Source organism: Trichosurus vulpecula, chromosome 1 (assembly GCF_011100635.1).
Source record: "Trichosurus vulpecula isolate mTriVul1 chromosome 1, mTriVul1.pri, whole genome shotgun sequence".
NCBI classification, from domain to species: Eukaryota; Metazoa; Chordata; class Mammalia; order Diprotodontia; family Phalangeridae; genus Trichosurus; species Trichosurus vulpecula.
In genome coordinates this window covers 525,380,684-525,399,642 of record NC_050573.1, presented here as the reverse complement: position 1 = coordinate 525,399,642, position 18,959 = coordinate 525,380,684, and the positions used below count along the sequence as shown (strand labels likewise).

The following is an 18,959-nucleotide window of genomic DNA, read 5'->3' as shown; positions in this document are numbered from 1 at the left end:
GATCATGACAAGCTTTTATGGGCAACCACCAGGTTTTCCACAGATAGTCTAAGCTATGGCCCCTCCCTCATTTTCAATCACTGCCCCTCTAAATGCTCATCATCATAGGAAGCAAGGAAGTGACTTTTAGACATAATGGTTTCCTTTAATAGGTCTAAAATAATTTGTTAGTGGAATATCATTATTTATACTCCAAAAGGCTTTTTTAAAAAAAGATCAACACTAGATAATCAGTTAGGCTGTCTGATCGGGAAAATGGAGCGATGCCTCAGAGTACTAGAAAAATTGATTACCTTTAGTTAGAGGAAAATGTTAAAGCTCTTGAGACCAATTAAAAAAATGAACCATTTGAGTTTCTTTCATTTGAGTTTCATACAGAAAAATATTTATTTGCTTACAAGAATTCCAACTTCTCAAAGTATCCTTGTTACTAATCTAGGTTGGGAAATATATTTGAAGGCTGAAGCATCATCATAAAAGCCGAAGACACAGGCTCCGAACTTGTCAGCAAGCATTTATTATGAACCTATGTTTTAGGCACCGTGATTAATCAACGGGAATATGAAGAAAGGCAAAAAACAAAAAACAAAAACCCAAACATACAAACCAACCCAGTTTCACCACTCTCAAGTTGCTTACAGTAGTGGGGAAGAGAAGATGCAAACTCTATACTGTTGGAGAATTCTCTTGACCTCTTGAGAGAGGCAGACCCATCAATTGGGGTCAGGTGACTATGAGTCAAAGATGGGATGCCAAACTGAAAGCAAAGAGATTTATGAGCATGCTAAGGAATCTGTTCTTGCGGATAGCAAATTCAGATTGCTGGGGTACAGACTGGTTTTTATAACCTTTCAGGGCCACTTAGAGTGTCCTGTCAGCCAGCCGCTTTCTGCAGAGCTTAGGATAGAAAGGTTTCACATTTCACAGGAGAAGGAACGTTAGAAAAAGAGGGAGAAAAGGAGAGTATTTGGAATTCGAGTGGCAAGATTTATTATCAAAATAAGAAAATGATTGTTGTTCAAGGGCAGGCAACAAGAAAAAGCAACCAAATTTACAAGCGTGAAAAGCAGCCTTTTTAGACAAAATTGCAGGGTCTCTTATCCAAGGACAGTAAGTACACTGGCAAGGGTGAATTAGACCATATGCTTTATCATGTCCTTGCACGGGGGTGAGGACTTTCTAATAGTAGGCCACCAGGTGGTTGGGGATATCGACATCGTTAGCCTGGCCAGATGTTGCAGAATAATTGTGGTTCCTACTCCTCCGGCCTCCCCCCACCACATTACAAATAATCCATTTACAGGATAAATTGGAGATAATCTCAAAGAGACGGCACTAAGGTTGATGAGGACTGGAAAAAGGTTTCTTGCAAGAAAATGAGACTAGCTGAGATTTGAAGGAAGCCAGAAGGCAGAGATGAAGAGTTCCATGCACGGAATTAGGCCCGTGAAAACCCACTGGAGTAGGGAGATGGGGTGTCACATGTGAAGAACAGCGAAGGGACCAGTGTCACTGGATCGCAGAGTTTGTGGAGGGGAGTCCGGTCAAGAAGACTGAAAAGGTGGGGTCTGAGAAGCCAAGCAGAAGCTCAAAGTGCTAGGGAGCTGCCGGAGTTTATCGAACGGAAGGGTGACCCCATCAGACTTGCTCTCTAGAAAGATTAATTTAATTTGGCAGCTGAGTGGAGGATGAAGCGGGCTGGCCGGAGACTCGAGGCCCGGGGATCCACCAGTAGGTATTTAAGAGTCCAGGGGTGAGGCAGTGTTAGCAGGGAGTACTTATGAGCGAGGGATGCTGCTGAGGTAAAGCGAGGGACCTGGTCAGTCAGTCAGAATGGAAACGTAAAGGACACAAACTGCCCCAGGCCTGCACGCGATTTAATCGATCAGGGCTGGGCGGGGCCGAGGTGCGGCCTGGGAGGAGGGGTGAAGGACAGGCCAGAGTTTCCCCCTACAAGAGTGCTGGGTGGGTGAAATTTTCCAGCGTCCCGGCCTCTACGGAAGACAATGCATTTTCTCCTAAGGGCTCGGGCCGGGTAACGACACTGGTGAGGCGAAGCAGGACAGGGGACCAAGGTCCCTAGGTGGCTCAAGCCGCAAGCAACCTCCCGGCTCCCGTACTTCCCAGGAGCAGTTGGTCCCATTGCGCTTACATCGGCCCAGGGTGCGCATGCGCGTCACGTGACCCAGCCTTTCAAACCCTCCCCCCCCCACCTTAGATTGAGAGGTTCCTCCCTCCTTCCTTCTTGCGCGCGGATGGGTGTCACGAGATTTTCCTCTTCCGGCGGAAGCGATTCATGGGACGTTGGCTTTTCCTCTTGGTGTCTGGGCTGGGAGGTGGACCCCGGCAACTGGCTGCGGGATGTTCACGGCGGGAACAGAGAGTTTACTCCTCCAAGCCAGGTGCGGGGAGCCCCTTGGGGGGGCGGGAGCCTTGGGCCCCCAGGGCCGCGCCTGGAGCAAAGGTTTCTGCCTCGGAGGCTGTCACTCCTGAGGCCCTCTGGGCATCGTTTAGGCCGGAAGGGTTTGGGCGTCTGCTGCGCCTGCATCGGAAAGTGGGGTGGTGTAGACACCGCCCCAAATCCCGCCGGTTGTCAGACTGCTCTTTAAAACGAAGGAACAAACCCTGACCGCTTGAATCTTAACACGTTTACTCAGAAACATATAAAATCAGTCTAGAATCAGTCACAGTCTGGATCTCGCCCAGAGCTAAGTGGATGAAAAGGTTACTGAGCCTATGGCCTGTCAAGTCTCCCTGGGCTTTGCCCTCATTTTTCCAAGCCCAGAGACTTGCCGAGAGTCAGAAAGGCAGCATATGTCAGAGATGGTGTTCGAACCTAGAGCCTCTCTCGTCACAGCTAGTGGTCTGACCACCGTACCAAGCTTTCTTCCTGCATCTACAGCTTACTGCCAGACAACTCTAGTTAGAAATCCCTCCATAATTTCAATCTCCAGTTACGTAAAACCAAACTCCGTCACTTCATTTCTGCTGTCCTGAATTTTTAGTTCTGTTTCCATTCTACTGAAAAGTGTAAAGGAGTCTTCAAGCGGTATTAGAAATTTGTCTAATAAGTTAAAGTATTGTGTAAAATAAGATTTTTCTTTCCCACCTACGATGTCAGTGTAGGAGCACATGACATAGAAATAGACCCTCCACTAATGCAGATATGTAATTTATCAGTGCATTCTGGTCTTTGTTGGTTGGGACCCTGAGAGGTTCAGTGACATGGTTGCACACCTGGTATGTGTTAGAGGTAGACCTTGAGCACAGCTCTTCCCATTTCAAGGGCAGTTCTTTGTAGCATTTACATATTCTTTTAAGGTTTGCAAAGTACTTTACAAAATTATCTCATTTTATTCTTACAACCGCCCTGAAAGGCAGATGCTCATATTATTAATCCCATAGAAATGAAAAAACTCAGGCTGAGAGAAGTTCAGTGACTTGGTTAGGATTACACTGGGGTGCCCAAGCCCGGATGTGAACTCCGGTCTGCCTGACTCTGCCTGACTCCGAGTCGAGCCATCTGTCCACTTAGCTACCTCTGTTCTTGATCCATTGCATCTCGGCTGTCTTGGAAAAAGTCATTAAGGAAACCAAAATGAATACGTATGTATTTTTTAAATAAGAACAGATATATTTAGCTTGTTAGCCTATGGAGTAAATAACCTTGTTTGCTTTGAAAGGGTGTGTGGTCACTTCAAATGAGTAAGCATTGGACCCCAGATAGCTTTAGTGTCCCTTAATTACCTATTATAGTTCTTTAATTTATTCATTAATCTTCCAGTATTTCTTAATCTGAGGTTTGGTGAACTTATTTTTTTAAAAAATATTTTGACAGCTGTATTCAGCATAATTGGTTTCCTTTGTAATCCTTTGCATTTTATACATTTAAAAAGCTTTATTCTGAGAAAGTCTGTGGCTTTACCAGATTGCCTAAGGGGTCCATGACAAGAAAATAGTTAACCCCGGACCTAAGTTATCCTAAGGTTTGAATGGAAGGACAAATATTTTCAGGCAGTACCTTACTGTATCTGCTGAGTAAAATGGTACTTTCTTGTAATAGTTGTTAAAAGTACCCTCTAAAGCTGAGCTTTGATGATTTTGTAAGTTTCAGTAATGTCCTCTCAGCCTTCATCCTTCAGTACTGAAGAGTCCTTTTCTTACAGCTTCTTTATTCTGACGATGAGAGTGACCATGGGATTTAGATGTGGATTAGATTCTCCATCATACATTTCGACCAGAAATGCACAGTGTTATATGGGATAAAGTGGGGGGCAGAAGGGGAGAAGGAGGAGGAAGGGGATTAATTGATGTTTTTAGACACATTCATCCTTATTTTGTTCAGCTTTATTTTAGCTTTGTCTGTGTTGGACAATAGATAGCAGCCTACTCCTAAATCTTTTCTGAGCATTAACTGAGGGTCTGAACTATCATGAGGATAGTAAGCATTCTTTTTGCCTGAATATACTACCTTACACTTATTGTTAGGTGGACTTATACCTGTTTACACTGAAGCTCTAGTTACAAGTTTCTCACTTTCATGACCTCTATAGGTTTCCCTTCAGTTTTTGCCCTGTAGTGCTAGCATTGGGAGATCTTCCTGTTATCTGTCCACTAGATTTCATATTGCACTTCTTATCACTTATAAAAATATTAAATAAAAATTCATCCCAACACTGGTTCCTGAGGAACCTGAGTATTCAGATGTCTTTATCCAGAGAAATGCCCCTACATTTTTCTTCCACATATCTTCATATCAAAGATGAATAAATGAAAATTTTTTATTTTTTTTAGTAACTTTTTTTTGAGGAGGGAAGGCAAGGCAGTTAGGGTGAAGTGACTTGCCCAAGGTCGCACGCTAGTAAGTGTGTCAAGTGTCTGAGGCCAAATTTGAACTCAGGTCCTCCTGACTTCAGGGCAGGTGCCCTACTCACTGAGCCACCTAGCTGCCCCTTTAACATGACCAGAATTTTCATCTTCCTCTCCCATAAAGTCATCACATATAATGAATAATATTTTTAAAGAAACAAGAAATATTCAGCAAAACTTAAAAGTATATTTTAAAAGTCTGAAAATATATGCATTGTACCACATCTGTGGACCTTCTACCTCTGCAAAGGAGTCAAGGTGGGGATGTCTTCTTGTATCTCTTCTTTGAAACCGTGTTTATTCTTTGTAATTTTGCAGCATTCACTCTTCATTGTTTTGTGTGTGTCCTTTTTGTTTACATAATTATTTTGAATATTTTTTTCTTGGCTCTGCTTTCTTATTTGGCATCAGATCGTGTAAATCCATGCTTTTCTGTATTCATCATGTTTATAGTTTTTTACAATACTGCATTATATTCATATATAATAATTTGTTTAGCCATTTCCCAATTGATGGGCATTGACTTTTTTTTTTTAATACAATTTTTTGCTATAAGAGAAAGTACTGCTATAAATGTTTTGGTGTATATGGGGCCCTTTTCTTATCAGTGACCTCCTTGGGATATATACCTGGCAGTGGAATCTCTGGGTTGAAGGATATGGACATTTTAGTCCCTTTATATGTATAATTCTGTATTGTTTTCCTGAGTGGTTGTGCTGATACACAGAAAAAGCATTCTCACCTGGTTGTACCACTTTGAGACTACTCTGACTTTTTCACCATGTCTCCTACATCCATTTACCTTCCCAGGTTGCCCCCCCTCTGCTCTTCAGCTTTTTCTGCACATGTTTTTTCATTAGACTATAAACTCAAGAGCAGAGGCTGCCTTTTTTCATAGTTGTCTCCCCACTGCTTATCATTAGCACAGTGCCTGGCACATAGTAGGTACTTAATAAATGTTTATTGGCATGCTATGTGCCAGACACTGAACCAAGTGCTGGGCATATTTTTTTTAAAAGAGATAGTCCCAGCTCTTGAGTTTACACTCTGCATATATAAAAAGTTCCGCTTCAGGTCTAAAGTTGTCCTAAGGGTGTAGTAGTGGGGCAGATGGCAAAGCCCAGGCATCTTTAGGTTGAATCATCAGGTCATATGACAGTGCCCAGGGGACTGGAGGACTTAGCAGTCCGACAGATGTTGAGATTGGGAGGACTTCGGTAGTAGTGGCTACGCAGAAACTAAGGCCTAGTGGTCCTTCCATCCCAGCGGAAGTCTTGTAGTTAGTAGTTTTGAGTACTCTTCCAAGAGGTTTGAACAACCATATTCTTCTACTATGGGGTCTTGACAGCCTGGGTTTGAGGAGGGTTGAAGATAAAAGGAGAGGGAAGAGCCTACTGGCCCTCCCATCCTGTGGAGTCTGGGTAGCCTGGGGGGATAAACATGAAAAAACAATGACCACTTAATATTTTTTGGTATGAAATCTTGTAAGAAAATTTGAAAATCTAGATACATTTTATTTGGGAAATTAGTCATATCCACAGCTTATTTTCTCCATCTAAGAATTGAAATAGATAAATGAGATATTGGCATAGATGATCCAGCACTTGCCATCTGTATGGTGGAGTTGTGGTGAAAAGAGCCCTGGATCTGGAGTCAGAAGACCTGGATCATACTCATAGCTCTTTTAGGACATACTAGTTGTTTGATCTTGGGCAAATCAGTTTCTTTCTCCTCATTAATAAAATAAGATTGAAATGGATGATCTCTAAGCTTTCGTCCATCACAAAATCCTGAGATTTTTTAATTCAGTCAGGTAATACAAAAATGTTGACCTGAATAGCTATAACATAATCACCTTTCTAATAAAACACAGTCAAATACATTTACAGTTAAATTATTGTTTTCATGATAAAAAACATGTAAATTATTGTTGAACACATGAACACACAGTATGATCAAATACGTAATTGACTGACTTGAACCGCCTTTTCTGCATGGCCCATTTATCAAACTTTATGCTATGTAGTTTTGGCAGGAGAACCACTAATTAGCACTTATTAAGGGCTGCCTACAGTTAACTTCTCATTAATTCAGATCACACTAATTTAAAAGTTCATGTTAATTCGGATAATGCTTGGACATGTTGCCACTTCCTCGTGTTATTCCAGCGGGGCAGTATATCTGTCTTTTGTTGATGTGATTATTCCTGCCAGTGATACACATTGCAACCAAATCATTCCCGCTTGTCTGTCCTATGGAACTCTTGTCACTATCCTCCCATAAATTCACCACAGGGGGCCTGTAACTAAGCTACAGTGGAACTCTTGTCACTATCCTCCCATAAATTCACCACAGGGGGCCTGTAACTAAGCTACAGTGAGGCATGTTTGTTCCCAATCTGCAGTTTCAATACCAGGGACAGTTTTGGCCTCTACCTTATTGGTTTGTCAGATAGCTGGTTAGGGTTGGAGGAGACCAGACCCCTTGGGAAATTCTCACAAGTTATCCTTACTGAATACTTGGTGGGCTTACCCGTTATTTGTGATTCCACAGACTTCCATCGCTAAGCCTCATTTCCACCAGACTGCTTTTCTGTTTTTAGAGTTTTAATCAAATAGGGAGTTTTTCCCTAGGTAACTTATATTTCCTGCTTTATCAACAGCTGGGTTATTGAGTTCTGTTGTTTCTGACTCTCCTTTGTCTAGTATAACCATAGTAGATGGTTTTGATGGCTGTTGCTTTATAATGTAGTTTGAGGTTTGGAAGTGCTATGGCCCCTTTCATCCTCTTTTTCATCATTTCCTTTGGTATTCTAGATCTTTTGGTTTTTTCAAATGAATTTTGTTATCATTTTATCAAGCCCTACAAAGTTTTCTCTTGGTTATTTGATTGGTATAGCATTAAAAGTGTAAATTGGGGCAGCTAGGTGGCGCAGTGAGTAGAGCACCAGCCCCGGAGTCAGGAGGACCTGAGTTCAAGTGCGGCCTCAGACACTTGACACATTAGTTGTGTGACCTTGGGCAAGTCGCTAATCCCAATTGCCCTGCAAAATATATATATATATATATATATATATATATATATATATATATATATATATATATATATATATATATATATATATATATATATATATAAATTAATTTTGGTAATATTGTCATTTTCATTATATTGGCATGACCTAGCCATGAGTACTGAGCATCCTTCCAGCTATTTAGGCTGTTCTTTAATTCTTTAAGGAATGCTTTGTAATTGAATCTATATAATTCTTTTGCATGCTTTGGGAGGTTGATCCCGATATTTTGTGCATTTTGTATTTACTTGGAATGGCATTTTCCTTTCTATTATGTCATCTTGTGTTTTGTCACATACACACGCATATATATTTGTGTGTATGTGTGTGTGTATACGTATGTATGTATATGTATATGAGGATTTATTTTGTAGCCTGCAGTTTTGCCGAAGCTGTTTTCTGTATTAGTATCTTTGCTGATTTCCTAGGGTTAGTTTTATCTCCTCTGTACTGGTCTTTGTTCCTTTGATTCCTTTCTCTTGTCTTACTGCTATTGCAATATTCCCAGTACTATATCAAATGATAATGAGGAGAGTGAGTATCCTTGCTTCACTCCTATATTTACTGGAAAAGGTTCTAGTGTATCCCTATTGCATAGGATGTTTGCTTTTGGTTTTAAATGGATTAAATAGATTTAAATAGATAAATATTAGGACTTAAACTTTGGTTTACATATTAGGACTATATTTGTCTCATAAAAGGTTTCTGGTAGGGTTCATTCTTAATTTTTGAGACTAATTTGTGAGGTGTGGGTACTAACTGTTCTTTAAAAGTTTGATAGAATTCTCTTTGTGAATTTGTCATGTCCTGGGAGTTTTTTCCTTTGGTAGTTTATTTTTTTCATCTACCTATTTTATGTAGCATAGCTCTCCCACCCCCCAAGATTTTTATAATATTTTTTAAAAGGCCCCTCTATGCCTGTGCTTTTAGAGTTTTTAGCACAAAGTGTTGAACATTGTCAGAGGCTTTTTCTGTGTCTGTTGAAATGATCATGCGACTTGGGATGTTTTGGGTTATGATTAGTTATGTTAATTGTTTTCCTAGTGTTGAACCATCCTTGCATCCTTGGTATAAATCCCACTTGATCATAATGAATGATTTCTTGGATAAAGCACTGTAATCTCTTTAATAGGATTTTGTCTAACATTCGAGTCAATGTTCATTAGTAACATTGATCTATAGTTTACTTTCCATGTTTTATCTTTTCCTTATAGGGTGTTCCTAAATTCTGGACTTGTAGGCAGAAATGCATATTTTCAAGAAAGGAAATGAATGAAATTTTCAGCATTTTATTTATTTGGAATATTACAAATAACATCTTCAATATGATTTCCATCATTTGTGTTGAAAAGGTTGATGCGCTTTGCAAGATTCATGTGAACTCGATGCAGTAACTCCACATTGCCATCAATTTTAGCACATTCACTCTTTATGTGTTCAGTCAAGTTGCATCTGTGATTTTCATTGAGTACACCTTCTCCTTTAGCATACCCCAGAAAAAGAAGTCGCTGAACAATACAGAGTCTGGTGAAACGGTTAATGAGATGTTAATGAGATTTGTCCAGACTTTAGGGACACCCTGTAGTTTAGATATTAAAACTTAAATTTAGATATTAGGACTACATTTGTCTCATAAAAGGATTCTGGCAGGGTTTGTTCTTAATTTTTGAGAATAATTTGTGAAGTACTAACTGTTCTTTAAAAGTTTGGTGGAATTCTCTTGTGAATCTGGCATGTCCAGGGAGTTTTTTCCTTTGGTAGTTTTTTTCATCTACCTGTATATTTTATATGTGCGTGTGTGTTTATTTTATATGTCTATATACTTTTCTAAATTGGGTTATTTAAGATCTCTCTCCAGTCTTTTTTTTTCATATTGAAGCATACTTTTTTCATTTGCTTTACTTTTTTTCCTTGTGATCTGTTCTTTCACAACTGTTACTAACATGGAAATATGCTTTACATGATAGCACATGTATAATGTATATGCTTTTGCCTACCATTTTAGGAAGAGGGGAGGGGATGAAGGGAGGAAAAAAAATCTGGAACTCAAAATCTTGTAAAATATAAATGCTAAAAGTTGTCTTGACATGCAGTTGGGGAAATAATAAAATGCTATTAAAACATTTAAAATGCCTTTAAACATTTTAAACATAATCATTACGATGCTAATTTTTCTGCCTCCCTAAAATATGTTCTTAATAATTTGATTAGCATAGAACTCATTACTTTAAATAATATTTTGTAACTATATCTATACAGGTCTTGAGTAAGACTTGGTCGATTGACTCCCAGGTATTTTGTAGTTATTTTGAAAGGGACTTCCCTTTCTATTATCTCACCTTATTGTGTGCTGTTCCTATTTTGCTGGATCTGGAAGGCAGGAAAACATGAGTTCAAATGTGATGTCAGACACCTACTAACTGTGTAATCCTGGGCAAGTTACTTATCCCGGTCTGGCTCAGTTTCATCATCTATAAACTGGAGGTGATAATAGCACCTACATAGAAATGCTAGTTGTTGTTGTTGTTGTTGTTATATAGAAATACTATTGGCCTTTGTAGGATTAGTTTGGATTCGGCTACTTTACTAAAGTTATTGTCTTAATCATATTTTTTATAGAAATTTTTATAGAAATTTATTTATTTTCAGTTTTCAACATTCATTTCCATAAGATTCTGAATTCCAAATTTTCTCCCCATCTCTCCCCTCCCCTCACCCCAGGACAGCATGCACTTTAATTACCCCGTCCTCCAATCTGCCCTCCCTTCTATTACCCTCTACTCCTTTCTCTTATCCCCTTCCCTTCTGTTTTCCTGTAGGGCAAGATGGATTTCTATATCCCATTGCCTGTATATCTTATTTCCCAGTTGCATGTAAAAACAGTTTTTAACATTTTTTTTCTTAAATTAAGATTTTTTATTTTTAGTTTACAACACTTAGTTCTGCATGTTTTTGAGTTCCGGACTTTCTTCCTCTCCCTCGCCTCCCCCCCCCCCCCCCATGGCATGGAATCCGACATATTGCATAAACTTATTTACACAGTAGTGAAGTTGTAAAGAAGAATTATGACCAATGGAAGGAATCATGAGAAGGGAGAAGCAAAACCAAAAAGAGAGAGAGAGAGAGAGAGAGAGAGAGAGAGAGAGAGAGAGAGAGAGAGAGAGAGAGAAAACAAAAGAAAAAAAGGGAGAGCAAACAGTTTGCCTCAATCTGCATTCAGACTCCATAGTTCTTTCTTTGGATGTAGATAGCTCTCTCCATCATGAGTCTTTTGGAGTTTTAACATTCATTTTTAAAGCCTGGAGTTCCACATTCTCTCCCCTCCTCTCTCCCCACCCACCCTCATTGAGAAAGCAAGCAATTCCATATAGGTTATACATGTGTAGTCATGCAAAACACTTCCATAACAGTCACGTTGTGAAAGACTAACTGTATTACCCTCTATCCTGTCCCACTCTCCATTTATTCTATTGTCTCCCTTGACTTGTCCCTCCACAAAAATGTTTGCTTCTGATTGCCCCTTCCCCTAATCTCCCGCCCCTTCTATTATCTCCCTTCTATTATCCCCACCCTCCAACCCTACCCCCCTTTCCTGTAGGGTAAGATAGATTTCCATACCCAACTGAGTGTCTGTGTTATTGCCTCCTTAAGCCAAATCTGATGAAAGTAAGGCTCACTTATTCCCTGTCACCTCCCTCCTCTTCCCCCCATTGTAAAAGCTCTTTCTTGCCTCTTTTGTGTGAGATGATTTACTGCATTCTACTTCTTCCTTTCTCTTTTTCCCAGTACATTCCTCTCAACACTTAATTTTATATTTTAGGTATCATCCCTTCATACTCAGCTCACCCTGTGCCCTCTGTCTACATATATACATGTATGTACACATACAGAGACAGACAGACAGACACACACACACAGATACATATTTTCCCTCTATCTACCCTAACACTGAGAAAGGTCTCATGAGTTGCAAATACCATCTTTCCATGTAGGAATGTAAACAGTTCGACATTAATAAATCCCTTATGGCTTCTTGTTACTGTTTACTTTTTCATGTTTGTCTTGATTCTTGTATTTGAAAGTTAGATTTTCTATTCAGCTCTGGTCTTTTCGACAAGAAGTCCTCTATTTCATTGAAATTCTATTTTTTTCCCCTGGAAATATTATGCTTAGTTTGCTTGGTAGGTGATTCTTGGTTTTAATCCTATCTCCTTTGACCTTTGGAATATCATATTCCAAGACCTCTGATCCCTTAGTGTAGAAGCTGCTAAATCTTGTGTTATCTTGATCGTGTTTCCGCCATACTTGAATTGTTTCTTTCTGGCTGCTTGTGATGTTTTCTCCTTGACCCGGGAACTCTGGAATTTGGCTGTAATATACCTGGAATTTTCATTTTGGGATCTCTTTCAGGATGTGATTGGTGGATTCTTTCAATTTCTATTTTACCCTCTGGTTCTAGAATATCAGGGTAGTTTTCCTTGATAATTTCTTGAAAGATGATGTCTAGGCTCTTTTTTTGATCATGGCTTTCAGGTAGTCTAATACTTTTTAAATTGTCTCTCCTGGATCTGTTTTCCATGTCAGTGGTTTTTCCATTGAGATATTTCATATTGTTTTCTGTTTTTTCGTTCTTTTGGTTTTGTTTTATAATTTCTTGATTTCTCATAAAGTCATTAGCTTCCATTTGCTCCATTCTAATTTTTAAGGAATTATTTTCTTCAGTGAGCTTTTGGACTTCCTTTTCCATTTGGCCAGTTCTGCTTTTCAAGACATTCTTCTTCTCCTCATTGGCTTTTTGGACCTCTTTTGCCATTTGGGTTAGTCTATTTTTAAAGGTGTTATTTTCTTCAGCATTTTTGGGGTCTCCTTTAGCAAGCTATTGACTCTTTTTGCATGATTTTCTTGCATCACTCTTATTTCTCTTCCCAATTTTTCCTCCACTTCTCTTAGTTGATTTCCAAAATCTTTTTTGATCTCTTCCATGGGCTGAGACCGTTTCATATTTTTCTTGGAGGCTTTGGATGTAGGAGCCTTGACCTTGTTATCTTCCTCTGGCTGCATGCTTTGATATTCCTTGTTACTAAGTGTGTAAAAAGACATTTTCACCAAGAAAGTAATCTTCTTTTCCCGTTTGCTCATTTCCCCAGCCAATTACTTGACTTTTGAGCTCTTTGTTAAGTGAAGGGTGTACTGCCCCAAGCTTCAAGGGTTTTGTGTAGCTATTTTCAGAGATATTGCTAGGGACCTTAAATACTCAGTTCCTCCAAAGTGGTATGATCAAAAGAGAGGTGTTTACTCCTCTCCTGGCCTGCGTTCTGGTCCGTGAGCAACCACAAGCACTCTTTCCTGCCCTGGAACTGTGAGGAGGGGTTCCCTCTCCACAGCCGCCACCAGCCCCACCATGCCAGCGCTCCTCCTCACCCCAGGACCACCACCCAGGACTGTGACCCAGATCAGCCACTCAGGTCTCCCACCTTCTGTAGGCCAAGAGCTCGAGAAGCAGCCTCCACTACTCTGCCATCTTCTGTTCTTTGGATAGCTTATGTATTTAATATTTTTGAAGACATTCTTCTAATTCTTTTATGTTCTCAGTTTTGTTAACATAATCCCCATGCCCCCAACCTTTTTTTTTTTTTTTTTTTTAGTGCAGATTTGCTGTTTGTATTAACTTAGGCAAATAATGTTGTTTCTCTGGGCCTTAGTTTCCTTACCTATAAAATGGGTGACAGGAGGGGAAATTCTAAGAGAGTTGACTATATAAATGTGAAATGTCCCTTCCAACTGCAAATCCTGTACTACCGAATTATGGCTAATTAGAAATTCCCTGTTTTTAAAGCTTCTTCTTTTTCTAGCTCACCAGCATCATTCTACTTTGAAGTAAAATAATGTAACAAAAACTCAATTCACATTGATCTAACCTTAAGTTTAATGAGTAAAATCAGAAATCGAAGGCAAATTTAAAGAATCTTTGCATCCTTGAAAAGAATCTTTTGCACTGGAGAAAAGGACACCTGATCTTAGAATTTAAGTGTCACTCTAACAGTGGGTGAAGGAAGAAGTTTTTCATTTTTTTATTTATTATCATATCTGAATTAACATAAACTTCTAAATTAGTGTGGTCTGAATTAATGAGGAGTTAACTGTAGGCAGCCCTTAATAAATGTTGAAAAGCGGTTCTCCTGCCAAAATACCTAGTACAAAGTTTGATAAGTGGGACCATGTAGAAAAGGGGGTTCAAATCAATCAATTAAGTATGTATTTGCCAACTGTTTAGTGTTCAACAATAGTTTCTACATTTTGTCATGAAAACAATGATTTCATTGTAAATATATTTGACTTTGTCTCTTATTAGAAAGCTGATGCATTGTAGCTGTTCAGGTCAACATTTTGTATTACTTGATTGAATTCTCAACATATTACTACCTTTTTTTTTTCTTTCTAGGGAGATTCAAGATGAGGAACTAAAGAAATTCTATTCACGTATAACAGGACTGCTTCAAAAGGAAGACTTAGGAAATGAGACCGTTGACTGTTTGCAAAGACTTTTCCTCATTGTCTCAGCCACAAAATATTCTAGGAAGTGAGTAAAAATAGCTAATATTCTCTCTGTCTCATCAAATAATGTATAAAGCATTTATGGATCTCACTGCTGTCAATTTTCAGAAATTATACCACCCTTAAATAATTTTTCTTTCCTTTTCCTCTGAGTCCTCTGAAGCAACACTGAACAGGTCATTTCTTCTAGTATTTGAAGATGCTGTTATATCTCCCTTAGTCTTTTCTTTTTCATTCTAAATCCCTCCCCCCAATTATTTCAGGTATTCCTTTCATGACATGCCTTCCAGAACCTTTGTCATCATACAAGGTATTTGCTATACCCCATTTCACAGTTGAGGAACATTTGGATTTCAAGGAAGTAAGTTAGGCCTTTTTGTCTTCCGTGATTTAGTTCTTCTCCCCAGAAGTGGCTTATTTCTTTTTCCAAACTAATGCAGTGCAGTGAGTGATCAAGAAGTCTGAGTATGTGAAAGCCATATAAAGCTAAAGCTCAAGGGATCATCACCAGTCTTAGTTTGTGATGTAGGTTAGTATCTGAGTTCTCTGAAATACAAAGTACATGGTTATGTTTTTACAGACTTGAAAAGAAATTTGTGGAGCTGTTGCTGTCAGCATTGTATTTTCCAAAATCCCCTGAACAGGTTCAGGTTCTCTGTGCCGCCATTGTGAGAGAAATATCACCCTCTGAGAACTTGACCTTGTCTTATGACCACATCCAAAATACAAAGCTCTTAAGCCTGGTGTCGTCAGTCCTGTTGGCTCAGGTAACTTGAACTCGTGTTGTTATTACTTTTCTTTGTGTGTCTAGTTCCTCTGCCTAGTCATATTTTTTTCCATTTTATTTTAGAGTACAAGATGGGAAATTAGCTTCTCTTCCCTGCCTATGCCACTAGTCATAAAATCTCTTACCCCTCCCACTCCTATGAAATCAGTATTTCTACTTGCTGGATTAAGATTAATAAAATAACGTTGTTTATATAACTTTTGGAGGATCCATGAAGGAAGGAATGAAGCATACATAAATGGTGGCGTGCTTTGACATTACTAAGAATCTTAGAACTAGCCAAGTCCCATGAATTAGCAAGGCTAGTTCCGAAGATTTTTCTAAACTAGAAATTGCTTAATGTGAGCCGTAATCCATAGTGGGGAATTTTTCATTTAAAAGGTGATTATTATGAATCATACAAGAAGGACAATAACTTAGGTTTTTGGTGAGTCCGTTTAAAAAGAGTTTTTGTATGTAATGAAATACTGAAATTTAGATATTTAAATAAACTTACTGTAACTTAAAAGTGAATTCTTCAGTGATTCCATGCACAGTAATCTAAGCTATTTAATTATGATAATATGATCTTATATCCTACACTTTCTTAATACTTCTAAGGAAATTTTAAAACTTTGATTTTATGGAGTAATTTAAAGTACTTTTAAAGATGAATCTCCTCTCTCAGCCTTTCCCTCTAACACCTTTTTCCATAGAAGATCAACTGTTAAGTTCATTGAGCCATACAGATGACTCTGTCTTCGGGAATACTGGTCTAACCCCTCTCTTGTTCATTGCTACTTGCACTGCATAGAAAGAACTAGAAATGTGTGTGGTTTTAGGGGGAAAATAGATTATTTTTTTGTGTTCTTTAGGCTCTTAGGGACTCTTGGATGTTGTTCAAACGCCTACTTAGAAGCAGAAAACTATTTTTACAGCAGGTGGCGCCAGAGGTTAGTTACTGGCTAAGGAAGACTGAAATTAACTCTCATCTGGGGAAACTGGAGTTGTAGCTCCCCAATGTGAAAGTGATGTGGGATTCCAATTTGGGATTATGGGAATCCCATTTGGGAATTCCATTTGGGATTCTCTTTTCAAAATAAATTCTTTTTTGAGCTATGTGTACTAGTCAGTCTTCTTCTGTACATGCTTCTACTTAAGCAAGATCTAAATCACTTTGCAAATTGGCCCTGCAGAGTCATGGAAAGATTATATAGTTAGAATGGTACTAGATTTGAGCTGTGGTTAGCTACAAATGTGTGTATCCTACAGCATACAGTAGAATACCTCACTGATATTCTTTGTAATTTGCTTTGTCAGGTTTTAAAGCCATTTTATTTGTGTCTTTAAAAATAGTGTATTCCAATAATTAAAATAAACAAAAAACCCCTCAAAACTATGACATTCTGATTAATTTTGTTTTTTAACTTTTCAGCTTCTTGGTAGAGCTTTGCACTTAGTCTCTGTTAACTTAGATTTATTATGCTTTCTAATCTAGGTTCTTTTAAAATTCATCAAGTTCTCTTCATGTTACCAAGACTAAAATTAGCCAGGCAAAAGGCAGGCAGTTTATTTTCATTCAGCCTTAGTAATTCTTTTCTAAAAACTTTATCCATCCTATTCAGAACTTGTTATATTTGGTAGTGAAAAGAAATAAATAAAAAGGTAGGACTTGTGAAGTGTATTGTACATGTTGGGAAGATGGATTTCATCACTCTTCATCCATTTTTTCCTTCTGTTTAGTTTCTCTTGAAAGCAGTGGGCTTTTAGATTTCTGTGTCCTTCGATATAGCCTTATCAAATTTTTGAATTTCAGCCATTTTTACAGATTAAAAGCTTTTATAGTCAGGGCACAGGAAGTGACATAGGTCTCCAAAGTAGCAGCTCTGGAATGCCACTTCACAGATTTTTGTTGGCTTTTTGCTTTAGAGAAAGATTCCTGAAGCATTGGTATAGGGGAAAGTTATTTGATCCTTCTGGTATTAACATTTGAAGCATTTGGCATCTGTCGTCTCATGAAGCTGAAGGTTACACTTTATCTAGCCATTCACTGTGATTCCGACTTTGGTCCTCATTTTTTAACTGCATCTAAAAATGGATAGTATCCTAAATCCCATCTTAAAGTTATTTGACCCCAAATGTGTAACATTTACAATACCTTACCATAGGCTATTTTTTGGAATTATTCCGTTAGACCGTTGATTTTCTTCTCTTAACTGTATCCTTGGTGCCTAACAAAGATAGACTCCTATTTCATGCCATTAGGACACCAGAGTTACCACAGGTGACTACTTTCCACCTGGAATTACAATTGCCTTCAAATGCAAAATAGCCCCAAATTGCTAATTCTTTTCAAACTGTTGCTTTTTCTTTGGGGTAACTTTCTTATCAAAAAGTGAGATTTACTCATTGATTGAGAGGGATGTGACCTTTCTGCTTGCCCTGTGCAGCTGGGACTATTGTAATTATTCTGCAGGAAGTGATACCTGTGGCTTTGTGCTTTTCATGTGTGTTAATTGCTTGTCCTTTTCTCCCAATGGCCCTTTTTCTTATGATGCTGCAGTCTCCAGCAGAGAAGATCTTGAGGGACATATGTTTATCATAATGATGTAGGCAGTTTTGTGAAGCAGTGTAGCAGTTGTTTGAAGCCATGAGGAAAGGGAAATACAACTGCTTTTAATCTGTGTTTGATTTGAAGGGCAATAAAAAGGATGAAGTCAGAGATGTGGGTCTGCGAGTTATGAAAGTCTTTGAAGGTCGACAGCCTGAGGGACAGAGCTTAAGATACCTCCTGCCTGTCTTGTCCAAGGTCATTACCCTCTCACCAAAAGTCCTAAAGGAAGGTAAAAATGGGTTCTCTGTGTGGTGACACTTTTCCTTCAATAATTTTTTGGTGCTGGTTATTATGGTATAAAAGAGAGGAAAGCTGTTATGTATTTGAACCCTTTTAAAGAAAATTCTGAGTTATCAAATATACATACAGAGCACCAAAGAATGTAAAGTGTGATGAATGTATTAAAAGACTGTATTAACAGTCTTTTTCAGCTTGTGCCATTTTAAAAGAAGTGTGTGAAAATTCAGAAAGTGTTAAATATAATTTGATTGAAATAGTTGTTTTCCTTCTGAGAACAGTTTTAACAGGTCCTGGTTTATCTCATTAATCTCTGTTTAGGATGAAATTATTATGTAACTGATAGATTTCCTCTATTTTTCCTTCCTCTGCCCTCAACCCTGGTAGACCAGATAAATCTCCTCAACAAAAGGCTAATTGATTGGCTTCGTTATGCAAGTATCCAGCAAGGAGTTGCACAGACATCTGGAGGCTTCTTCTCTAATCCCTGGACAAGACAGGTAGGTCATGGTGCTTTCAGAGTCTAGATGTCTGATTATTGAGTAACCATGGGAACCACTCTCTTGCATCCCTGTACAAGTCCCTGAGCCTAGGAGGCCTATTAAATTAAAATTTTTAGTTTTTTAAACTGGTAAGAGATTATATTCTCTATCTTCTTGTCTTGCCACTGTTCTACTACTATTACTGAGCCTTAGTAATCTAGGGGAATAAAATACTAATGGCAACTCTGGGTTGTATTTTTTGTTAATTTAATGTTTTGAGTTCCAAATTCTATCCTTCTCTCTCTCCCTCCTCTCATTCCTCCCTGAGATGGTAGGCAATCAGATACAGATTATACATGTGCA

At 38.6% G+C, this 18,959-nt stretch overlaps 1 protein-coding gene across 2 annotated transcripts in view; it reads left to right on the top strand.

The window, feature by feature from the left end:
- Positions 1-2,285: 2,285 nt before the first annotated feature.
- AP5Z1 (adaptor related protein complex 5 subunit zeta 1) overlaps positions 2,286-18,959 on the top strand; it is a 32,540-nt gene continuing 15,866 nt past the window's right edge. Inside the window, exons 1-5 of one of the 2 annotated variants that reach the window (XM_036741239.1) lie at positions 2,286-2,402; positions 14,385-14,522; positions 15,078-15,264; positions 17,962-18,106; positions 18,502-18,614. In XM_036741239.1, coding sequence (XP_036597134.1) covers positions 2,362-2,402; positions 14,385-14,522; positions 15,078-15,264; positions 17,962-18,106; positions 18,502-18,614 — 624 coding nt within the window. In that variant the 5' untranslated portion in view covers positions 2,286-2,361. The remainder of the gene's footprint in view (positions 2,403-14,384; positions 14,523-15,077; positions 15,265-17,961; positions 18,107-18,501; positions 18,615-18,959) is intronic. The other variant, XM_036741238.1, reaches the window with a different exon arrangement.